At 45.3% G+C, this 25,590-nt stretch overlaps 1 protein-coding gene across 5 annotated transcripts in view; it reads right to left on the reverse strand.

The window, feature by feature from the left end:
• ABCA1 (ATP binding cassette subfamily A member 1) overlaps positions 1–25,590 on the reverse strand; it is a 323,564-nt gene that overhangs the window by 38,408 nt on the left and 259,566 nt on the right. For all 5 annotated transcript variants that reach the window (XM_086683626.1, XM_086683625.1, XM_086683627.1 and 2 more), the window contains 13 exons: positions 25,048–25,140; positions 20,413–20,653; positions 18,526–18,665; positions 18,077–18,193; positions 12,936–13,133; positions 11,918–12,123; positions 10,790–10,966; positions 8,625–8,847; positions 6,660–6,881; positions 6,043–6,247; positions 4,866–4,979; positions 2,560–2,731; positions 910–1,041 (listed from right to left, as the gene is read on the reverse strand). In XM_086683626.1, the coding sequence (XP_086539752.1) occupies positions 910–1,041; positions 2,560–2,731; positions 4,866–4,979; positions 6,043–6,247; positions 6,660–6,881; positions 8,625–8,847; positions 10,790–10,966; positions 11,918–12,123; positions 12,936–13,133; positions 18,077–18,193; positions 18,526–18,665; positions 20,413–20,653; positions 25,048–25,140 (2,240 nt within the window). The remainder of the gene's footprint in view (positions 1–909; positions 1,042–2,559; positions 2,732–4,865; positions 4,980–6,042; positions 6,248–6,659; positions 6,882–8,624; positions 8,848–10,789; positions 10,967–11,917; positions 12,124–12,935; positions 13,134–18,076; positions 18,194–18,525; positions 18,666–20,412; positions 20,654–25,047; positions 25,141–25,590) is intronic.

The following is a 25,590-nucleotide window of genomic DNA, read 5'->3' on the forward strand; positions in this document are numbered from 1 at the left end:
GATCTGCATCCCCCAGTCTGCATCAGAATATAGTGCTTCCTGACCCAGAACAGAATAGGCATGTTTCCACCGCCCCCAAACCTTTTCTAACTTTATAAACTTCTGAAAAATTATAGGAAGAATCAAGACAGAACAACAGTAAGCAACACCTAAGCTGCTGAAGAAGCCAAAACTGTCATGTGACAGGTCCCTTCCTACCAATTCTCAGCAGGCCTGCCCACCACACATCAGGCAGCTGCAACTTTCAATCTCAGGTCCTCAAAGGGCCCACCCTGCAGCCCCATCAACCAAGAAGCTGGCTTGGCAATCACCTGGAGCAGCCCTCGTGAACCTCAAAGGACCTCACACTACACAAGAAAGGAGGTCCCTGTGGAGGACATGAGCCTGAGCTGCTTGCATTAAGTACGAGGAAATTGGGGCCCAGAAGGGGAGAAGTCCTTGCCCAAAGTCACAGAGCTCAGACCTTTCTCTGCTCCAGCACAAGGGCTCCCTGTGGGCCTGAACTGCAGACAGGGCAACGTGAATGGAAGCCAAGCCTTGAGCAGGAAATGCTGGGCCATCGTGACAAAGGCCTTGAGGCACTGCTAAGTTCCGGGCGTTAGAGCCACAGCTGGCATCGAGGAGGCATGTGGTGAGAGAGAGGATGGGCTAATTGGCCCTCTAAAATGTCAGCAATGGACAGCACTATTTCCCAAGTCCACATCCACCAGCTAGACTGATGGGACCCCTCCCCCACCCAACAATCACCTCCAGCTTTTCCTACAACAATGGACAACCAGGTCTCAGAGTGCAGGGAGGTGAGACCCACCACCCTCACAAAAGGTAAAATGCTTAAGTCCCACTCCACCCATGACTCAGGACACACACATCCAGAGAGGGCTTCCTTCTCACAGTGCTGCTGGTACTCACATGTCAAACAGCACATTGTGCTGGGGACAGACCCCCAGGTTCTGCCGGATGGTGCTCATCTCAAAGCGAATGTCTTTTCCCAGGATGTAGGCAGTGCCCGAGGTGGGAGGGAACAACCCCGTCAGGATTGACCTGAGGACACAAATTTCCAAGTGCAAGAGTCAGTGTTAACCCCTCTCCTCCGAAATGCTCCAGGCCAGGCTGCAGAGTCAGGACAGCTACGGCAGAGGTAGCAACCGTCCCACACCCCCATTGCTTCCTAACAGACCCTAGCTGCCCTGCACGAAGCAAAGAAGTCTTTGCTTTAGTGAACTAGGAGTGAGACTATGTGTTGGAAACAGCACTATCAAGAGAAGTGTTTTTCAATGAAGATTCCAATTTGCAGTGGAAAGTACAATTTGAGGGGTGCCCAGGTGGCACGGTCAGTTAAGCGTCCAACTCTAGATCTCAGCTCAGGACATGATCTCACAGTCCGTGAGTTCAAGCCCCACATTGGGCTCTGTGCTGACGGTGTGGAGCCTGCTTGGGATTCTGTCTCTCCTTCCTCCCTCTGCCCCTCCCCTGCTTGTGCACACACTCATGCTTCCCCTCTCAATATAATAACCTTTAAAAATTTTTTGAAAAAGGAAGTACAGTTTGAAACAAATATTTTGTAAGTCTAAAATCATATCCATGAGAAATGGACAAACCAGAACAAGTTATTCAAAGATAAAAATCATTTTTGTGTTAGGCAGTATGACTTCTGCACGCCTTTTAAAAATTATCTGAGCCTGGGTGGCTCAGTCGGTTAAGTGTCTGACTTAAGCTCAGGTCATGATCTCACAGCTCATGAGTTTGAGCCCCGCATTGGGCTCTGTACTGTCAGCTTAGAGCCTAGAGTTTGATTTGGATTCTATGTCTTCCCCTTTCTCTGTCTCTCCCCTGCTTGTGCTCTGTCTCTCTCAAAAATAAACATTAAAAAAACTAAAAATATGAAAATAAATAAATATAATCTGCCATGTTCATACATTGATTTTGCATTAATAAAAAAAGAAAGAAAGAAAAAAAAAAAAGACTACGACGACATATAGGAAAAGGTCATTATCCCCAAAGACATATCCTTAGCAATGGTTGAGGGACCACACTGAAAGTCACTGAGGCTAACTCTGGTGTTTATGGCCCGTGCTCCCTTCTGAGGCTGCCCACTGTAAGGTCTTTATAGGTCCCTATGGGTCCCAGGGAGGGCAGTCATACAGCCAGCTGTCTGGCCATACCTCCTTAGCGACAGAGCTCCTGGAAATCACTACTTCTCTCCAACATATCAAATCTTTCTTCCCACATTCCTGCTTCAGAGTTCTAACCAAACTGGTTCAAGAGAATCTTTCTGAGAGCTGTCACAACCTCATGTTCCAGCAACAGTACAGAATTCTGAGAACTCAATGGGAAAGGTCATCAAGAGGCTCCCAGGCAGTTTTACTCTTAAGAAAGAACATCTAGCAAAAATCAGCACCGGGAACTCACTCTTGTGATTAAGTAATATGAGCCATTCATCAGCTCCTCATGTGCTCTACCTCTGCCCCAGTGACCAGTGCAACGTCCTTACGTATGGATTTCTAACTGCACTACAGAACCTTCCTGTGGCTGATTCTGAGAGCCGCACCCTCTTCTTACATGGTGGTGGTCTTCCCAGCTCCATTGTGGCCCAGGAAGGAGGTAATCTGGCCCTCATAGAAATTCAAGGCCAGGCCATCAACAGCCACCTTCATGCCATCTCGGTAAACCTTCATCAAGTTCTGAATGGACACGCCCAGCTTCAGGTGTGTGGGTTCCTCCTCCATGCAAACTGTCAGAATGCAGAAGACGGGAATGAACTCACAGAAAATACCGACAAGTGGAGCACAAAGACAGAGGGGATGTGCCTGTCTTTCAGAACTGTCCTTGGATAGTTCTGGTTTCTCAGGCAAGCAGGGAACTAACATTTATTTAGGGTCTATTTGGGCAGTAGTGTTGGTGATAGGAATTCACTGATAAAGGAGAATTCACAGTCTATTGGGAGAAAAAGATTTGACAAGCATTTAAAATATACGAGGCTGGGGTGCCTGGGTAGCTCAGTTGGTTAACTATCCAAGTCTTCATTTCCACTCAGACGATGATCTCACGGTTCATGGATTAAGCCCTGCATCAAGCTCCCACATCAGTACGGAGCCTGCTTGGGATTCTCTCTCTCTCTCTCTCTCTCTCTCTCTCTCTCTCTCTCTCTCTCTCCCTCCCTCCCTCCCTCCCCCTGCTCATACACAGTGCACCTCTCACAAAATAAACTTAAAAAACTAAAATATAGAAGGCTAAAAATTGTTTAAAAAACACATTGAAAAATGCCATGGAACTGAGCAATAGCCAGACCGGGCAACACTTCACAGCAATAAAAAGGAACAAACTACTGATACACATCACAACTTGGATGGATCTCAGGGGAATTATGCTGAGTGACAAAGAGTCAATCTCAAAATGTTACATACTATATGGTTCCATTTAGATCACATTCTAGAAATAATAAAATGTACAAGTGAAGAACAGATTAGTGGCCAGCAGGTGTCAGGGACCGGGGAGGAAGAGAGGTGGAGGTGACTACGGCTTTCAAAAGGCAGAATGAGGGGGTCTGTGTTCACAGAACAGTTCTGCATCTTGACAGAGCTAGTGGTTACATGGATCTGCGTGTGACAAAGTGCACAGAACTAAATACACACATGAATGAGTCCATGTAAAACTGGTCCAATCTGAAGAAGATCTAGGAGCTGTACCAATGTCAGTTTCCTGGTTCTGATACTGTGCTATAGTTATGCAAGGTGTTACCACTGGAGGAAACTGAATGAAAGGCACAAGGGAACTGTCTCCCACCCCCATTCTGTTTTTTTGCAACTTCCATGAGTCTGTAATTATTTTAAATAAAAAGGCTTTTTGTTTGTTTTTCAGAGTCATGCGATCTCAGAAGAGGAAGTGACTGACCACCTAGGACTCTAGAAAAACCGCACAGGGGAAGGGGTATGAAACTAGATCTTGAGGAAGGAGTAGTAATTTAGAGGGCAGGCAAGTTAAAGAAAGGGATCATCCATGAGAGGACACAGCACATACAAAGGCACGGCGATGTGGGAGAGCATGACATGTCCTGGCGACTGTGAGCAGTTCTAGGTGATTGATTCAGAATTAGGTGTAGACAGGAGGTTGGGCAAGAAGAGGAGGAACAGCAGAAGAGGCTGGGACAGTGGGCAAGGCGGGTTGTAAGTTGTCTAGTGTGCTTGCTAAGGAACGTCAGACTTTTCCACTGGCAACTAGGGGAAGGCAAAGAAGAGATCAGCAGAAAAGGGACTGACTAACTACTTAGGAAGCCACACTGAACACAAAAGATATTTTCTCTCCAAGAACCTGAGCCAACAGCCCAGAAGGCAGAGCTTTTGCTAAACTGTGGGCACCTCCACCTACTGTCAGGAGCCAGGAGAGGATTAGGGCTCTGGGTAATGAGGGGTGAGAATATCAAGAAGCACAGACTGAGCTCTGGCAGCCACTTGGTGTCAGCCTACACAGGTTCATATATCTATCACTATGACAAGGCAGGCAATGAGGTTATGGTTCCACAATGACAGCTGTCTTTAACTCTTCTTCTTAGCTATTAATTTATCATGAAGAGTGTGTGTTGGAGGAAGGTATATGTGTGGAAGTATAGAGATCAAGGGCCTCTTTCCTAGAAGCCAAGAAAACAAAGGCAATGTCCCTCAGGGAACCAGATGGCGACTCCCCAATAAGTCAACAACAGCACTGGACACAACTGGCATGGGAGAATTTGGAAAGATGCACTGCATGTGATTTCTCTACCCCTAGAGTGGTTTTACATTTTCTAAGGGGCAAAAGCCATCCTTTGCCCCTGACAGCACGGGGGTGGAGTGGTGGTGGGGGTGGTGCTCAGGCAGGTCAGCAGCACTTACTTTCTGATATTCCCTTCTGGCTGGAACCAGGGTGGCTCTTCTCATCGCTTTCCTCACCGAACCAGTAGGATTTGGTGCAAGGAAAATACCAGGGCCTGGGTATTCCATACTGGCCTGAAAGCAAAGATAAAAAACAAGATGTAAGACATGCTTGGCAACATGCTAGCATTCCCAAGGTATCACAGCCAGAACTACTCCCTCCTTGACACAGCTTCTGGAGATGGGACAGACTGGGATGGAGGTGGCAGTAGGGGGAGCTAATATTTGCTGAGACCGACTATATGTAACATACATTCTACACCTCTCTGAATCCTCAAACAACCCCATGAGATAGGTTATCAACCCCATTTTATAGATGTGGACACTGAGGGATAAGTAGCCTACCCAAGGTCACTCAGCCAGTAAGTTAAGAACTCAGACTCTGAATCCAGATCTGTATGATACAAAATTGCATCTTCCATGCCGGAAGCCCAGGTACAGGTCATAAACATTTCATATACACTCCCTTAGAGGAAAATCAGGTGAACCAGAAAATGTTAAACTTCACTCTCTCAGAATTTGATCTATATAAAAATGTATCCAAGGCAGGTCTTGGTCAAGGAGATTTATTCAGGGAAGTATGAAAATGAATTTTTATGAATGCTCATTTGATTGAATCACAGGTAAGGGCTTAGAGCCAACATCTCTTACTATTCACAAGCAGTACTCAGGCAACAAGAACGTCTCCTGGTGGGAATTCTGGGGACACAGAATTAGAGAACTGGGCCAGCACTAGAAGGAGGAATCTTCTGGATCAGCTGACCCAGTGTTACCCAACCAGATTTGTCCTCAAGGACCAACACTTACCAGCTGTGTGTCGCCAGGCAAGGTACTTTTTTGATTCACAGTTCCCTCATTTGCAAAAGAGGTTTGTGAGAGTAAATTCCAAAGTATACCTAACATTTTGCACAGCACCTGGCGCACAGTGCTTGAGAAATGAGAGCTATGTCAGTAGCAAGAGTTATACTTTCAGCATCAGCTGCTTCTCCTTGGATGGCTTGCCTTGGGTCTAAAGCCCTAGCCACTTTCCAGGGAGCACTGAGCTCTGTAGAAATTCCAGCCCAAACAAGGGGAGCTCTTCAGCTAGAAATTACATTTCCCTAGCAGATGGCTAAAGCAGTGTGGAAGCCCCATGTACCTGGAAAGACAGCCTCGATGTACCACGTCATCACTCCATAGATAAAGGTGTCGAACAGCATCATGGAGACTGACGTGGTGAGGTTGAAGCCATCTTCCTCCATGGGGCTCTCAAACAGGTTGTCCCACTGCACCCCAATGCCCTGCTCCTCAAAAAGGGCGAAGTATTCACAGCCAAACCCAAAAGCCACAGGAGACAGCAGGCTCTGTGAGAAGGAGGCAAAAGTCACTTATCCATCTCCTTGTGTCTCATTTTCTATTATTTCTAATGTAAATTCCACCCAGAGAAATTTGAATTTGCAAAATGGATCAATTACAAGATATGGAAGTATTCACCTACAGATCCCTTGAGGGTAGTGGGCTCACTAACAGCATATAAAAGGATTCTATTTTTAACTGCTCATTATGCACACACATTTCAGAAATGCATGCATGATGGAGCGTAAAACTTTTAGAATTTTATGCTTCCAAAGATGCCCCAAAGGCTCAGCAATCTTGCACCCCATGCCCACCGACCCCCACCCCCAGATACACACACACTCTTCTCCTGTTCTCAGCCTTGGACTACAAACACCCTGCGGCTGTGCCTGCAGCTCCTGCCCAAGGGTGGTTGCTCACCACGAAGATCTTGAGCGTGAAGCCCACATAGTCTTGCCACGCCACGCACAGGACATAGGGCAGGTAGAGCATGAAGTAGATGATGCCCCCGCAGGCTGCCGCCAGGTTGGCTCTGGAGAAGAGTGTGCTGATCAGGAAGCACTGCAGGATGGTCACCACAGCAAACACCGACAGAAAGACAAACACCACGCTGGGGTCGCTGTAGGGCAGCAGGTTTCCTAACTGGGAAAGAAGAGACCTATTAACTGTGCTGCCCCAACAAGCAAGCACATCCTTGCACCATCTATGGGAAGAAGCCAGGGCTTACTCACACATCTCAGAGATAACATAGGGGAACAGCACTGCCCATTGTTCTGATGAGGAAACTGAGGCTGAACTAGCAGGATGGTGACTAGCCCAAGACCACACAGCAGAGGCAGGAATAGAGGAGTCCAGGGCTGAGATTCAGTCAGACCCATCCCAACGGAAAATTTTGTTCTTTGTTTCTCCAAGAAATACCACTGGTTTCAAGAAACCACTGGTTTCTCCTCTTATAAGGACTAGGACTCTCCCTCAGCACAAAGAAAGAGTTGTGGGAGACAGCATTCTAGGACTTCCCCCTCCACAAGCCATGGAAAATGGCCAGGAAATCTTACTATTCTCCCTTGGTAACCTGCCATGGGTTCTGCATTCCCACAATCATCCAAATCTTGTGGACTGGACCTTTCAAGTCTCTCTCTGCCCAGTTCATCTGGGTGTATCTGAGCAGGACCAGCCAGCATGTGGTCCCAGAGCAGTTCTTACCCACCAGCCACAGGACCACTGCCTCCACCATGGAGCTCCACCCTTGCAGTCAGATATCAGATGATGAGAGGAGGTTGATTTTAGAAAGCACCGCTCTGTCCTACTGTTGGGTGACCTCGGTGAAGCCCTTAACTTTCCTTGGCCTCATCTGCTTACAGGTTAAATGCGTTAGTGAAGGTATAATAAGAAAGCACAGGTGATGTGCTCTCAACAGTGCTTCGCAATCACTAAGTGCTCATTTGTAACTAACAGTAGCTAATATTCAACTAAATGTTAGTTCCTATCCCTTTGTACTCCCCTCACTTTGAAAACATTTATTTTTACATGATGCATCCTTAAAACAAATGGTTGTAAGGAAAAAAAATTAGTATACAAACCTATTAATATATGGGGTGGGCACAGAATACCGCTGCCCAGAGTCCCTTTGGAGGGGGAGCATGTTGCCTGGCAGTCACAGCAGACAGCGGTCAACTAGGTGTCAACTCCTCTGGGTCTGTCACAGCCACAGAAAGCTGCCTGGCCCTGGGGCACATCATTCCAATGATTGATTGAGGGGCCTGGGTATGGGGCGTGGGGTGTCAGGAGGGAGACCTTGGGGCTGGGTATTTCAGCTCAATAAGGAACAATTCCAGCAAGCTGTGTATGCTCCAGAGTGCCCGTGGGGCTGGTCCTGCACTGCATTTCATGCCTCCTCTCTCTGTTCAATCTTGCATACTCCCCATCCCTCCCATAGATGTTGATCCCTAATAAATACCCATTCACCAAACTCTCAGCCTCTGTTTCCAGAAAAACCTAAGCTGCAATAACACGCATCTCTCAGATTATGGTTTTTAAAAATTCTGGCAGAATCACTACCCAATACGCCTAAGGAAATGCACAGCTCTCAGATGCTGCCTGGACCGCTGCCAAGGAGATGTCATGGCACAGTAAGTGTGTACCTACCTGGGAAGCAAGATCCCTGGGTTCTAGCCCTGCTCAGCCGCTAGCCAGCTGGGCTGACCCCTGGGCAAGTCATTGCCCCTTTTTGGGCCTCACTCTTCCCGAATATAGAACGAGGAAATTTCAAAAGATGGACACGTATGACCCCTTCCCTCCCAAATACTCTTGGCTTTTCTCCTCACACAGCGGATGTTGGCTGTGCAGGAGCTCCCTGGCAGCAGGGGGCTGGTGTGGCAGCCTTACTTTTAGGATGACCACCAGCAGGCCGGCGCTCACGAGCAAAGGAATGAGGCTGCTGATGAACCAGCTGAACCAGAGGATGCCATTGTCCAGGCCCATGATGCGCATGGTCTCCTTCAGCCGCGCCTCCTTCTCATACACGATGCCCTTGATGATCACAGCCACGGAGTAGATCCAGGCCAGCGTCATGAACAGAGGCATCGACCGGCTCATCACCCGCAGGAAGCTAGAGGCCCCACGGAAGGGAGGAGGAGAATTACGGGGAGTGAGAATCAGGCTCAGAGGCCAGCGTCCCCAAGCCTGCGTGCGGGAGGAAGCCCCAAGAGGGAGCACACGAGGGGCAGACCCTCCAGACTGTGAAACGTACGGGTTATCAAAGCTTCATGAGGAGCTCAACATACTGACAAACCAACGGAGTGCCGCCAAGTGGAGTTTCTTTGGGGTCTGCTTTAGCCACGAAGTAACTACGAGATGCAGGTTGTTTTAAAGTACTAAAGAAACAAAAAACCAACTCCTTCTCTCACAAAAGTTCCGTATCTCCAAGGTCATCTCACTTTTGACTTGTACAAGTTTGATCACAGATAATGTAGAAACAGACTCCAGGCAGCTCTTGTCAGTAATATTTCAAATTCCAAACTAGAATAGGAAATGCGGTACTGTGATGTAAAAGGGACACAGACTTTGGACCCTGGAACTCCAGGCTCAAGTCCCAGCTTTACTATTTATGCACTTATCTGCTATGTGACAACAGGCAAATGCCCTTAATGCATTAAGCTCCTATCCTGTCCTCATCTTAAGACATCCTTCCTAGAGTAAATCTTAGATGAGGGGTTGGGCAGTGTGTGGGGGTGGGGGGGTCTTTGGAAAACTCTGGCTAATCTTTCTGAAGGTAAAATACAAGATAATTCAGGATGACTTGGAAAAAGCTAGAGGGAGCCACATGAGGAAATCGTTGCTCAATGCAAAGCAGACAACAAACGTAAGAAGAGGCTCCCCGCTCCTTCAGCACTCTGATCTCTACACAGTTACACCAGAGAATAAGAGAATTTCCAGAACTTGGAAGAAACATTACATATCTCAGATGCCTGCAATAACTACACCTCTGCCTGTTCTTTCTTACAAGAAATCATTAGATCCAAACGCACAGTTCCCACGAGGTCTTGGCAGCTTAGTGACTAAGTACCAAAAGATTACCTAAAGTCTAAGATAAAAAAGGCCTTGTTCAGTCTTATTTGGATTGTTTCAAAATGTGATTCACCACTTATAAAGAGGGAGTGGACAAATTCATATGCAGTCACTCTTTACGGGTCTAGATCACGGTTTCTGTGTTTGGGGAATGTGTATCTGTGTGCATGTGCCTGCATGTGTTTGTCACACCACTTTAAATTTGCTCTTTGAGCAAACTTTAACCAAAACGGGAAGGTTGTAAAAAAAAAATGTAAGTGCTGGGGGCACCCGGGTGGCTCAGTTGGTTAAGCATCTGACTTCGGCTCAGGTCATGACCTCATGGTTCATGGGTTCGAGCTCTGCATCGGGCTCTGACCTGACAGCTCGGAGCCTGGAGCCTGCTTCAGATTCTGTGTCTCCCCCTCTCTCTGCCCCTCCCCCAATTATACTCTGTCTCTCTCTCAAAAATAAAAAAAATTTTTTAATATAAAAAAATATACATGTAAGTACTGGTAACTATGGATAAAAAAGGAAGGAGGGACACCTGGGTGGCTCAGTCAGTGAGGCGTCTGACTCTGGATTTCGGTTCAGGTCATGGTCTCACGGGTTTATGAGATGGAGCCCTGTGTCCGGCTCTGTGCTGACAGCATGGAGCCTGCTTGAGATTCTCTCTATCCCTTCCTCTCTGCCCCTCCTCTCTCTCAAAATAAACAAACATTTAAAAAAGGGGGAGGGGGGAGATTACCAGTATGTGCATATTCATGTCAGTGATATGGCTGGAACAGTCAACTACCTCCATCTGGCATCTTATTTCCTAAAATCTTCACTGAATTTCAAAAAAGATTTTCTTGACCAAATCAGCACGCATGTAAAACAAATAAAATCAAAGCATCCTATCTCCTTTGGTATGTACGCACATGCTTGTGTATATGTGTATGTATGTTGCATATATACTCTCTCTAGGGATTGAGTTAACCAGTTACAAGAAGATGGTAACTTACATGTCATCGACATAACAGGGGTACGGCATCTGCTGCACATAAACACCAGTTTTCTTCTCAGTGCCAGTCAGCACCCTGATGATTGCCTGTTCCACCACATCTTGCAAGTAGGCAAAGCCCCCCCAGACGTACCGCATATCCTCAAAGGGGTCAGCCCGAGGACCTGGGTCCCAGTACCTAAAACCAAACCACAGGTGATCAAATATTCATTAGAACCATAACACCAAAAGAAGCCAGGGGCCCCTGGGTGGCTTAGTCAATTAAGTGTACAACTCTTGATTTTGGCTCAGGTCATGATCTCAGGGTTCATGAGCTCGATCCCTGTGTCCAGCTCTGTGCTGACAGCATGGAGCCTACTTGGGATTCTCTCTCTCCCCCTCTCTGCCCCTCCCCCACCCACACTCTCAAAATAAATAACCATTTTAAAATAAATTAATTATAAAAAATTTTAAAAACCAATCACTCACAATCCTGCCACCATTACAAAGCCACTATATTCATTTTTGCATCTTATTTTCTGGTCTTAGCGATCATGTGCACTTATGCTGAAACACATATAATCAGAGTGGGCATACCACCTGTTGGTTTGGTTTTCTCCCCCTCGTTTGCTACCTGACACTGCATTAAGTGGACATACCAAATTTTGCTTAGTCATTCCCTTTTATACTGGTTATTTGACCCTTTTTTTTTATTATATGAAATTTATTGTCAAATTAGTTTCCATATAACACCCAGTGCTCATCCCAAAAGATGCCCTCTTCAATGCCCATCACCTACCCTACCCTCCCTCCCACCCCCATCAACCCTCAGTTATTTGCCCTTTTTTGTAAAAATGGATCATGCTAGTGCAGGGAACCTAAAGCCTTTTTTCTTTTTTTTCCTCTTGATGTAATGCCGTGGGATTATTTCTCTTGAGTGGGAATGCTGAATCAAAAGATGGTATTTTATGACCTTTGAAATAACAGTCTCCAGCAATGAATGTGCCACTTTCACCAAAATCATGCCACCAATTTGAGGGTTTTTTGGGGGGAATTTCTACCAAGTTATTAGTTAAACTGAAGTGCCTCTAGTCATAATAACTGCTCTTGTCGTCCCCAAAACTGGCTGGTGTGGCAGGACTGAACTCACCCATCTTTGATTTTATTTGTCCTCTCCACATTGTCAATATCCATTCGGATCTTGTACTTGACATGATGGGGCAGCTCAACACTGCCAGGAGTGATTCCGGTGAACACGATCCCAGCCCAGAACTTTCTCTCATCCAGCAGCTCCATGGACTTGTTGATGAGCCGGACTTCTGTTGCTATCGGTTCGAGCTTGTTCAGGTTGACACACTGACGGAAGAGGAACAGCCTTCATAAGAGCACTGGTGCCAGGATGATACACTGTGGCCAAGGCAGACTCTGTCCTAAGAGGGACACGCTGACTGCGAGCCATTTTTATCCCCATGCACTCATCCTCTCCAAAGCCATTTTCTAATATTCAATTGAGAATGGAGTCTTTGGTTTTTTAGCTGCAATTTAAGAGTAATGCTGGAAGTACTTAGAGATAAGTTACTTATATTGATTTTTGTGGAGGGAAAGAGGTTGAAACAATGATCATACCTCATTTTCCTTGGTCTTCTTGGCAATTCTGAATCGTAACTAACCAAGTAAACAGACCAAAACAAAACAAAAACAAAAACACAAAACACAAAACAAAAACAAAACAAAAAGCCACACGCTCACAAAAAACACCTTATTTGTCCCTATTAAGTCACATAATTTTTAAAACTAGATTTTTAAAATGTAATCTATCCTATTAGATTTTATATAAATTTAATAAATAATGCCTTTTTAAGGGCATGTTTTCTTGTCATTAGGTTTTGAGCTACAAAAGCTCCAGAAAACTTACAAGACGATGGACAAAAACACTCTTGAGGGAAATAGAATAAAGCTAGAGTTAGGTCTGTTTTGTTCACATGTTCAGTCATTCAACTTTTATTGAGTGCCTTTTGTACACCGAGCCCTGTATTAGGTTTGAGGGATACTACTGGAAATAAGACTAGACATTATTTCTCAACTTTCTTCCAATCCAAACCTCATTGGACCATCTCAGAGAAAGAAGCCAAAGACTTTTCCAAATGATCCATGGATCATATCCTCACCTCCATGAAACGAGAGATGGTCTGAATTGCCTGGTTGGTCTCATTGAAGGCTTCTCTCCAGGTGTATACAGAGCCATTGGCAGACTGGACATCCTCTGGGTGCTTGGCCAAAAATGCCAGGATGTCTTTAGCGGTCCAATCTAAGCCATCTAATTGCTGTTCCCAAAAGTGGTCATTGCTTCTGCTGCCCAACAGTGTCTGTCATTCCAATGAGAAAGTACAAGCAATAAACACCAACTAAATCTAGATACTAAGTCTTATAGGATTTACAAAACCTAACCTTTTCACATATATTGTCTTTTTTTTTTTTTTTTATCTTCATAGAAAACTGTAAGGTAGAAATAGTGTTCCCATGTTACAGGTGAGAATATGGAGGTTGGGGGGGGGGGGGGGGGAGTATGATTTTAACCAAGGCTGAGTCACAATGCTAACAGGCATGGAAGTGAGACTCAGAATCAGACGAGTCTGGATCTAGTGTCCATATGTTTCCAGCCTAGCCTAACAGATCAACTACAGTAACAACAATGATCATACTTACTCTGTACATTTTTTATATTAGATTTATAAGCTTTACCTCACACAACTCCACGAGGAAGATCTGTCTAAAAGTTCCCATTTTTACAGATGGGAAAACAAGTTCAGAAGTTCAAGTCCCTAACCTAAGTTCACACAACTACTTTGGTAGCAAAGCCGTGGTATGAAACATGGACTCTGATTCTACCAAATCTTCCCCCTGCACTATATCGTCATCTTCTTTTGAGACTCAAGCTGATGACTCTTCATAATGACCTTATCTCTAGACTGAATAAGACAAATGCACTTGTGCTGTTTAGTCTGGGGGGAGGCTGCCACTGTAGAACCAAGTAAAACTGCTGGATGCGTGGGTGGTGATGCAAAAGAGACCTGTCTTCCATTTCTCGTTCCCTAGCTGGTTGGTTTCCCATGTGGGTCAACATGGAAGAGAAAGACAAACCCATGTGGTGTTCAACCAGTAGATCCAGAGGGCTGGGGCAGAAGCCTGCACAGTGCATCCAGAAAAATGAGTCAGCTCCAAACTCAGCTCACGGAAAAGGAGAAGTGGGTACAACTACTGTCACAGCTTTGTGAGGGAAGATGAAACTCTGGATCCACTGAAATGGAATCTCTAAGGAGCCAAACACTGCTACTTTTTAAGTCACTCTTACTTTCACTAACAGTTTAAGTTTTTCCCCCATGTGGCTTCATATTTATTATTTTAATGGGAACATAACGGTTTTATGGAGTATATATACTATAATTTCATTAACTATTCCCATACTGCTAAGAATTTAGCCTATTTCTAATTTCTCACAATAACAATTATTATAGCAATAACACTTCCTCTCATACAGTGACTTCTTTCTTTAAAATTATTTCCACAGGATACATCCCTGAGGGTGTATGGAATGGAGTGCTATCTTGCACTTTTTTTATGGTTCTTCCAGTTTTCATTCCAAATTGCTTTCCTATAGGGAATTAAAATTTATACTGTCATCAGGAAGATATGTAAGTATTTTTGTTAACATAATAGATACAGGTTTTTACCTCACAGTTCACAGGGGTATGCGTTACAAATTCTGCATGACTTTATTCAGAGACTTGAACAAGTAAGAGCAGAATAAAGACACATGGCATTTGGGGTGAGGCCTGCCCTGCCCTGTGTGGCTTCTGAGCACATGGTTCAGGAGGCAAGACCAGAAAGATATGCCCAGTGAGAGCACTGATCACATGGCCATTCTAGGGTATTTGAGAGGACCCAGAGACCTAAGATCACCCTTAGGGGCGGTAGCCAGGGAGGAAGCAGGGCCTTGAGATGAAGGAGGCAAAGAGCAGCTCAGAAAGGAGAACAATTTAGTGTCAGTGCGTCTATGACTCAAAACAGAAGTGCCTGCCTCCAGATCTGGGGTCGGGGAGGGGGAGGCATGGGAGGTGATACAGTGCATGTAGACAGAGCTGGAAACAGTGGAAAGATAAGAGCTACCACAAAGTAGAATGGTGGTTGCCAGGGGCTGATTTAAAAAGTTTTTAGGGGAGCCTGGGTGGCGCAGTCGGTTAAGCGTCCGACTTCAGCCAGGTCACGATCTCGCGGTCCGTGAGTTCGAGCCCCGCGTCGGGCTCTGGGCTGATGGCTCAGAGCCTGGAGCCTGTTTCCGATTCTGTGTCTCCCTCTCTCTCTGCCCCTCCCCCATTCATGCTCTGTCTCTCTCTGTCCCAAAAAATAAATAAATGTTGAAAAAAAAAAATTTTAAAAAGTGTTTAATGGGGGCGCCTAGGTGGCTCAGTCAGTTAAGCGTCTGACTTCAGCTCAGATCATGATCTCACGGTCCGTGAGTTCGAGCCCCGCGTCGGGCTCTGGGCTGACGGCTCAGAGCCTGGAGCCTGCTTCAGATTCTGTGTCTCCCTCTCTCTCTGCCCCTCCCCTGCTCATGCTCGGTCTCTCTCTGTCTCAAAAATAAATAAAAACATTTAAAAAAAAAAGTTTTTAATGTGAGTATAATATATATTATTAGATGGAGAGTTTGGCATGGATGTTTCAGCAACTCACAGACTCCCAGTTCTGAGAAGACAAGACACTTAGAAGGAAACGGGTAGGTCAAAGGGTACAAAGTTTCAGTTATGCAATATGAGTAAGTTCTGGAGATCTGGTGCACAGCAGGATGACGGCGGTTAACAACACTGTACTGTATATGAAATGTGCTATGTGGTTACTTTGTGAGGTGAGGATACATTAATTAGCTTGATTGTGAGGATCATTTTGCAACATCTACTATATCAAAACACACTGTAGAGCCTAAATATATATGATTTTTATTTGTCAATTATCCTTCAATAAAGCTGAAAAAAGACAGACAAGAGCTATTCCAAAAGAAGCAGAAGCCTCAGGCACCACCTCACATACCAGACATGAGGAGGGTACAGAGGACTGAGCAGCCCAAGTTTGTGGAGTCAGACACACACTCCTTAAGAGAGAGAAGAAAGGAGATGAGGAGGCTCCTTCAACTTCCACCCACAGGCTGAGGAGTCCCTCAGTTGGCAGCTTAACCACCTCTCTGCACTCCGGGCCTCAGTACCCAGTGGTATATTGGACATACCCACCATCCACCAGCTAGAAATCTTTCCCCCTCCACAATCAAGCAGCTATCAGGCTTCACCTCCTGCTCATGCCTTGGCCACCCACTTAGATGGTCTCCACTCTGGTCTCTGCCTTCCACCTTTCCACACTTCAATCCACCTATCACATCAGATTAATGTATCTACGTCTCTCCTGCTTAAAACCTGTCCACAGTCCCTCAGAGCTTAAAGTAAAAGTTCTTGGATTTACACACAAGGTCTTCCAATTCACACGCCACGACTTTCTCCCCATCCACAGTTCCTACATTTCCTATTGTACATCCTGTGTTCTCCCAGCAGAATCCCTAACGAATGCCATGGCCATGTTTACAAGTGTTTTGTCTTCTCAGAACTGGGAGTCTGTGAGTTGCTGAAACATCCATGCCAAACTCTCCATCTAATAATATATATTATACTTATATGAAAAACTTTTAAGATCAGGGATGCCAGGCTGACTCAGTCAGTAGAACACAAGATTCTTCATCATTGGGTAGCGAGTTCAAGCTCCACACTATGCATAGAGATTACTTAAAAAAATAAAATAAAATCTTAAAAAAAAAAAAAACGTTTAAATCAATCCATCAATCAAGTGGGGAAGCATCCATCTGCCTACAGACTAAAACTCATGGAGTCCCTTCAACAGGGCCCCTCATAATCTTCTGAGACGCAGAAGGAAAGACATCCAACAAATAAAAGTCTGGATTCAAAGGACAGGACAGGAAGAAGAGGTGAGAGACCACATCTATGTCTATGGTGCTGTGAGTGGCTGGATCATGTAATCCCTTTTACAGGAGAGACTGGAGCCCAACAGAGATCCATCCTTGAAGAGCAGGAGTTGTTACTGTGAGTCAGCAATAATCCATAGATCCATACAAATTATTCTTTTTTTTCTCACCCAAGTCCCTTAGTTTTGTTTTTTTTTTTTTAATGTTTATTTATTTTTGAGACAGAGAGAGAGCATGAATGGGGGAGGGTCAGAAGAAGGGAGACACAGAATCTGAAGCAGGCTCCAGGCTCCGAGCTGTCAGCACAGAGCCCAACGCGGGGCTCGAACTCACGGACTGTGAGATCATGACTTGAGCTGAAGTCGGATGCTTAACCGACTGAGCCACCCAGGCGTCCCAGTCCCTTAGTTTTTAAAGGCCCCAATTTAAGAATTCTGAATATGTAACAACACTAGAGCAACAAAGATGACTCCAGCTTTCCCATCGCTGGAAGGCAGCCTGGGTATTGTCCCCCCACCCAGGGCATCAAGGGAGAGTACCTTTCAGGTACCTTTCAGGTACCACCTCTAAAACTCAGCTGCCCCTCTGATCAACGAGGTGTCAAGATAAGAAACCTGGTAAAATCCATTCCTGCTTCTTAATGGCAGTAGAAACAAAAAAAAAGAGGCCTCCCTCACGGTGGAGATAGGAAATAGTCTAATGATTCTCTGACTCAGCCCAAGACAGGGATGATGTGATTAAGCGGCACTCAGGCTCAAACAAAGGAAACATTCTGCTCTTGCTCAGACTCCTCTGCTTTTGAATCCAATTGTCTCTAGAGTACTTACCCCTTTCAAGTGGCTCGGAAGCACTAAGTGCAATTCCCCTCCACACCTTAACCCTGTTCTGCACTCACACAACACCTTGGGAGCGAGCATCTCAGCCCAGTCTAGAGGTCAGACCAGGCTTTGCCCCCACACCTCTGTCAAGACCTACACCAAGATATAGGAAAGCTAAGTAAGATGCCATGGTTAGCTTTAGAAGAAATGAAAAACTCAAGGTCCTACAATCACCAATACCAACCCTCGCTCAGCTTCTTGGAAAACTGATTTTTGACCACCGGGCACATTGATGCTGATATGCATACGACAGTGTTATCTGTGCATCATCACCTGCAGCTTGGGCTATGCTTAATACCTCTATACTGGTTAAAAATAAGAATTCTCATCTCAGTCACCTCTAGGAAAGTGACCAGAAACTCACCTCTCTAGCATCAAGCAGGCACACAGGAACCAGAGGGATACTCACCCGAACAAGGTCCATTTCTGGGTTACTCTCCATGAAGGTCCAGATCTTAGGGCTGAGCTCTTCCCACATGCCTTCCAAATCATGAAACACAGCCAGTTCCTGAAAGGTCTTATTCACCTGGAGCCACGTAGCAAGTAGGGGCAACAGAAAAGGAGAGGCAGAACCATGAGATACGCAGCTGCCCTCTGACAAGATGCTCCATCACTATTTCCAGTCTTTCCCACACCCAAGAAGAATCTACCTGCAGCTATGATTCAAATACCCAAGGTTGGAGAGCTGGCCCTCCATAGTCAGCTCTGGCCTGGGTCACACTTGGGGTTCTCACTCTTTGGAAACCCCAGAATAGCCCCGAGTTTCCTCGATATAATCCATTTGAAGCCACCTTCACCTTTTTGCCCATAAATTCTAGGAGGATTCTGGAGAGGGACTTCTGGGCCCAGGCAGCTTACCTCAGCCATCACCTGCCTTGTGGCTGGAGTGTCAGGTGTATATAGGATCTTCCCAATAAGCAGAGGCTTTAGAGCTTTCCATATGATGCGGGAAAGAGGACTGGACTCCAGATTCTTCATCAAATCATTGCAATAAGGGGCTATGAAGAAGACAAAGGCAGATATGCATATGTATGGTCATATACTTATAGGAACAAGGGCTTTGGAGCTAGCCAGACAGTCCTGGGTTCAAATCTCTGCTCCACCACTTAATAGCTATGTAACAAATAACTTCACTTGCCTGAGCCTCAGTTTGCTCCTCTGTAAAAATAAAGTTATGATGTACTTGGCAGAGATGTGGGGAGCATTAACCGTTGTTATCTGTAGAGTTCCTATGACAATACTTACAAATAATCAGAGTCTGTTATAACACTGATGGTGGATAACTCACAACCGAGATGATCTAGAAACAGGTTTTCACCATGCACACACCTGCATAACTCTAGATGCATACTCTTACGCTAGCCCTTGTCAATTTGTTTTCATTGAAAACAGAGAGCTGGATTTAGATTTTAGTTTTCAAGCAGAAATAAGACATTTCCCTTTAATAGGTCCCATCACAAGTATATGTAATAAATGTAATAAAAACCTCTAACTGGAAAATCCAAAGTTATAATAGACAGCAGGGCTTGATTATCCAGAAGGATTCTTGATTTTTTTTTTTTAATTTCATTCTGAGTTCTTTTAGGTACCAAGTATCCTCTACATGCCGCAAAGAGGATGTAATTTAAAAAGAAAAAAAAAAAAAGGATTTTTCTCACAGTTCTATCTGCTTTGCAAATGGAAGTTCCCTTGGGTTGACTTGCAAGTGAGGGAGTGGAGCGGATGGCATTTCAGAAAAATTGCCTATAATGCCATCCCATTAGGCTTGCAAAGCAACTGGCGATGTCTAGAGTGCTTTGCTCCAGAGAAGAATAAAAAGTTCTTGTGTTACAGTAATGCACAAAAAGCTGCCTCGCTCAGTGTCTGAAAGAAACACCTGTGGCTGGAAGTGGAGAAAAGCTCACTTGCATCATGTTTTCAAGGAAAAGGATGTCACTGCCTAAAACTGTAACACTGGTTCCATGCTGCCACCAGGCACAGAACACACATCATCACAAAACCGCCCAAGTGCGAGAAAGAGATATGGAGTTACAAGGTTCTTTAACACCACCGTGCAGCTAAGAAGCAAAAACAAAGAGCAGACCAAATGCCTGAGGTTGATGGTACACACACACCACCATTAACAGCTTTTTCAGAGGCCATGTGGTCTACCAGAAAAAAGCACGGGGCCAGGCAGATCTGGGCTTAACATGGGCTCTTGTGGATTAGCTATGGTGTGGCTTTGACTGAGTCACTTAACCTCTCTGAGCCTATAAAACGTGGGGTTACACAATGTTCCTTGCAGGGTTACTTTAAGGGTTAAATGAGATAATTTCAATAGAATGCCCAGTACATAGGAAATATTTCCTAAATGTTAGCTCTTATGGCTGTTATTCTGTTATTTTAAAGTTTTTATTACAAAGCATGCCTGTGAAAGGGAGGGGAAAGAAAAAGAAGACCCTTGATTTCTCTGGGAACTCCCTTCCTCCATCCCCCAGAAAACTGGGGAGGTTGGCTTTCAATCTCTCATGCATTTGATAAACACACTATGTACCTGAGATGTGCCAGGCCCCATTCAAAGAAGTGAGGACAGTCAACTGATAAGGAAAAGACTCCTCTAGGAGCTCCATCTGGTGGGCAAACAGACTCCTAAACATCCAGCACTGGGTCAGAGGATAAGGGTAAGCACGAGGAAGGAGGGACACAGGATTGAATCTAAACTAAGTGGGGGCTGGGGCCAGGACTGCCATCTGCACAGACACTCACTTGTAGAATTGTCATAAAAGGTGCCAGCATCTTCCTCAGTGCCGTTGCCTCCAAAGAGGGCTTTGTAGTTGTTGTCCTCGTACCAGTTGAGGGACTTGATCTTCAGGCCCCCACCCTCTGGATGGCCACACACAATGCGGGACACAGCCTGGTAGATCTGGGTGGAGGAGCTGGAGCTGTTCACACTGGTCAGGAACATCACCTCCTGCCGCATGTCACTCCAGCTGCTCATGCTAAACAGCTGGTGCCAGGGATGGGGGAGGGAAGTGGGAGGGAAGAAGGTGGGATGGAGGAGGCAAGTGGGAGGGAAAAGGGCGTAGCAAGGGTTGGGGGAACAGAGAGAAAGAAACATCTTATTTTCTTGACCTCTCCAAAGCCACATCTCAGAACATCTCAGTCCTGACCTCTTAGTCTTGTGATAGGATTGCCAGAATCTTGCAACTCCACCGGTGGTCCAGGGACCAGCAGCAAAGTTATCTGAGAGGTTGTCTGAAATGCACATCTAGATCCATCCGACTACAATTCAAATCTGCATTTTCACAAGATGCCCAGGTGACTGGTATGCAAATTAAAGATAGAGAAGCACAAGCTAGAAGTCAGTGAAACCCCTGGTGATGGGCTTTATTTCCTCTGGATTATCTTCTGGTTTGTAGAAGAGAATACTTATCCTGAATAGCCCTGTGTTTAAATACATCCATCAGGAACTGCTCACGCCCTCCAGCACGGACTCATTTCTAAAACACCTTAAACTTCCCTGTGGAAAGAGAGGAGGCCTCTGCCCCTTGACAGAAAAGGTACTATGTGTCAAATCCCCCATCCTGGTCTCAGTTAAGTGTCGGGGAACACAAGTATAAGGTGGGAGACCCAAGGCTGAATCCCAGCTCCCTGTCTCATTAGCTTACAGCCTTAGAAAAGTCATTTCTCTGAGGGCCCAACCTCTCACCAAGATGAAGCTAAACAGAGTGTGGAAAGGAGTAAATTGCATGAAATAGAAGAGAAGGCCCTGCAAAGAAATGCCCCTGCACGGAAGGAGTCAGATGCCCCAGCAGCCAGGGACGACATCTGTTACTTACACCCCAAGCACTTTGTCTCTTATACAAATGTTCTCCAGCACCTTGTAAAGTTCTCGGCCCAATTGTTCTTATCATTAAATATTTATCAAGCACTTTGCATTTCTACACATTTCACAATAAATCCATAATAAATCTTCCTTGAAATGTCACAAGTTCTCAGCACCCAGAAGACCGAGCCATAAAGGGCAGAGGGGAGAGGCTGAGGGGCCCAACCCACAGCCTGTGGAAGGCCTAGCTTCCAATACCATGGGCCCAGTTTTGTATCACACAGAGCCTCCTGGTTCTTCTGCGGAACATGGTCCTCGATGCTGTAGATCCTGACTTTGCCTTCTGCCTCGAAAGGGAAATCAGGCACTTCTAGGAGTAGGTCAGAGGTCACAAACATTTCTCCCTCCAAAGAGGGAGCGTGTGACATATACCACAAGAACACAATTAGGTGGCCAGCTTTTCCTTACTTTATCTTTTCATAACCCGGATGAGGTCTATCAACCGGAAGACAGAGGTAGCCAGACCTCCTTTTGTTGGGAGGTGAACAGCACCGGAGATTTTTTAATGAAAGTAAAAACCACTCATATCTCTTTTCACAGGCTGCCTCACTACCACCAGTCCACCATACCCCAACAGAAAGAACAAATTTCTTCCCATATAAAACCAGCACATCTTTGGACAGAGGCACCAGAATGACTGTTATTCCAAACTGGTGGCTCTTCCGGGCACCTGTCTTGGGGAAACTCCTACTCATTCTTCTACACCTCAGCTCAGGCTCCACACTTCCTCTGTGAAGCACTCCTCCTCACAGAGAAGGGTGGCCATTCATCCTCCAGCCCACAAAAGATGGTGTTAGATAATCACCTGTGGAGTCAATCACTGGCTGTCTGATCGCTTTCTCAAGACACTGCAATGGCCCCTTTTTCCTTGACCCCTGCCTAGTCTCTTCTCAATAGAACAGCCAGAATGTCAACAGTCTCATACTCCAAGACATGTCATGTACCCTCTGCTCCAAACCCTCCACTAGCTTCTCATCTCGCTTGGCATAAATGCGGCCTTACCAGTCCTGCAAGGTGCTCACCACTCCTTCTCTGACCGCAGCTCTGAGCACCTTCTCACCTGCTCATTCTGTCCTGGCCACACCATACTCCCTCCTGGGTCTTTAAATACATTCCTTAATCAGGTCCTTTCATCAACATCTTTGTTATCTGTGGCCCCTCCTGCTTGGAGTGGACAACATACGGTCACTTCTTCACATTCAAGTGTCACCTCATCAGAGAGGACTTCTCTAATGACCCCCACCTTTAAAACAACACCTCATCACCCTCTATCTTTCTGACCCTGCTTTATTTTTCTTCATTGCAGTATGCCTGCTGTCACATCATATGCTTCCTGTTTATTTCTATCTTCCACCATGCAAGCTCCATGAGAACAGGAAAGCCAGTGTGCTCACTGCTGAGACCCTGACATCGAGCAGTGTCAGGCACCTGGTAGGTAACTGGGATGCGGTTCCCTGCCCTGCCTTTCCAATCTTGTCAGACACACCTTCCCTGTCACTCAGATGTGGAGCTCATGCCCGGTCTCACTCATCCAGTTCCTAAAGTCCCCATTTCTACCCAATTGCCAGCCCTATTGTTGCAGATTTCCTTCTTTGAAGGATATCCTTTCTAGTCTAGTCCAGTTTCCATCAGAGCTCATCACACAAAAAACAGGCTATAGCAGCAAGAACGTGCAATTTGTAGTCTAACAGTCCTGAGTTCAAATCCCAGTTTTTGCCAATTAACTAACCAAGTGACTGGGCAAGTTGTCCAACTTTCCTGAGCCTCAGTGCCATCTGTAAAATGGGCACAGTAAGATCTATTTGTCATGCAGATGATACAGGGAAATTGGGTGAAACTGTAGGAATCAGGGGAGGTCCTCAGAAATTGTTACCTCCCTTTTCCTTTTCCTTTCAAGGGTTGTGCTTTGGTCAAAACATCCAACTTCCCTTCCAAACACTGAACAGATACACACGTGCATTTATTTACTTATTCTCTCCCATTTGTCCCAGGGAAATATCAAGTTAGACAGTAAGTAATCCATGATCACAGGGACTTGAGGGTGTTGCCACTGAGAGGGGTGGGTGGCCCTTGCTTGACCTGGACCAGGGAGCAAGCAGGGCACAAGGCGGCAGCTGACAAGAAAAATAATATATTGCTCAGGTGGAGAGTTTCTGCCTCATCAGCAATGGGAACATCACGATTTCCACTAGTTTTCTTACCCAAGACAAAAGGCAGACCTGGGATATAAGTGAAAACACTGTACCCAAGGTAAAATTTAGAGACAGCCTCCCACATCATAGTCTCTGCTCTGCTTGCTCGAAGGCCGGGAGGGAAGTAGTACAGTGTAGGTTAGTGTCTGCAACAGGACCGTAGAGAAATGGCTATGGATTTACAGGTCAGTTCCTGTTTTTCTTTCTGCCTCCTGGAAGAACACCAGGTGACCCAGATTCTCCACCCACAGAAAGGTCACCAGCATTCACAACCAAAGGAACAAATGGCAGGCTGGAAAGGACTTCTCCTGAAAGGGACCCAAAATGCAAGGCTCTTCAGTCAGACACCCATGAGCAGAATTCAAAGAAAAAAGAAAACTGAACTAAAAGCAATATGCCAAACTGTCGACACGTGTTTGATCTCTGTTTTTCCAAACATCCTGCATTCTCCACAATGAACATACAATACTTTTATTCTCAGGAAACTAAATTTTGGTACTCAAAAAAAATTTAACAAATACCAAAAAACGATTTAGAGAAGCAACTCAAAATAAGGCTGGACCAAGTTTGAGAAGGTTATTCCTGTCTGATGTCCTGGACATTCAGGCTTGATTGCTTCTGACCGCCACCCCTCAGCTCAGCTCCTTACACACTGGGCTCCCGCTCCTCCTCTCCAAGTCTAATCTGAAAGAAGGTTGGGTGTCACTAAGGTGAAGCACACACCGGCTGGCAGGCAGAGGGAAGGGTAAGTGATTTTACAAGTACCTACAGGCCTCCTGATCTTGTGAATAGAAGATTGGTCTAACACATTGGTCAGGCAATATGTGGACCCGAAAGGCAAACTCAACTTAATGTTCGTCAAGGAAGGACATTCCCAAAGGTGAATCTAGAGGCCAGGTGTTTACAGGGAAAGGTCTGAATGAGGGGTACATAGTTCATAAAATGACTGGCCTCACTATTAGAAAAGAAATACGGAGAAACGTTTGGTAAGACAAATGCAGCGCATGGATGATGACGGGAATAATCCTCTTTACCAAGGAGTCATTAACTAGGGGCAGAGAATAACAATGAGAGAAAGTTCTAGACCAGGTATCGGGACTTTAGCCACAAACTAATTAGCTCTGAAACATCTCTGCATCTTGGTTTCTTCATCTCTAAAGTAAGGAGCTCAAACCAGTTAATTTTTAAGATCACCGATGCTTCTAAAATTGTTTTTATGTTTCACATGATACTCAAATCAAAAGGACCCTCTACGCCAAACTCGGGGTGGAAAAGAGCCATAGTGGATGGTCTGCCTCCTGGTGTTAGAAAGACACAACTTACCTCTTGGGCCAGAGTCCCAAGACTATCCAGCAAAGTTTTTGTGGCCTTAGTCAGTTCCTTGCTCAGGACAGGAGATGTATAGTTTAGTTCTGTCTGCAATGAGAAAAAATACTTTGTTTCTAGGTTCAAATGTAAACCTGAAATGTCTATTCAAAATAAAGTTAATTAAAACCATTCACCATCTTGAGTTTAAAACACAAGAAACCTGCTCCTAACCAAAGTAAAGACACTAAAATTATTCTAACTGCAGGTTTGCAAGTTATTTCAGATAAGAATTACTAATGCTTTGATGAATGCTTTTAAGTAGTGTAGAAATATGTATTTAAAACTAGTTGATATGCAATCGATAAAAATATCTCATGCTGGGGATGTGTGTGTGTGTGTGTATGTGTGTCTGTCCAATTCAACTTTGACCATAAATTCCCAAATGTGCAAGATGAACAACAGAAGAATGACTTCAAGAAATAAGTTTGTAATGGCTCACAAGAAAGGAAGAAACTGAAGTTGAAAGCTGGCAAAAGCATGGAAAGGAGAAATTCTCCC

This window comes from Puma concolor, chromosome D4 (genome assembly GCF_028749965.1).
Source record: "Puma concolor isolate L17-30 chromosome D4, mPumCon1.1.hap2, whole genome shotgun sequence".
Classification (NCBI taxonomy): domain Eukaryota; kingdom Metazoa; phylum Chordata; class Mammalia; order Carnivora; family Felidae; genus Puma; species Puma concolor.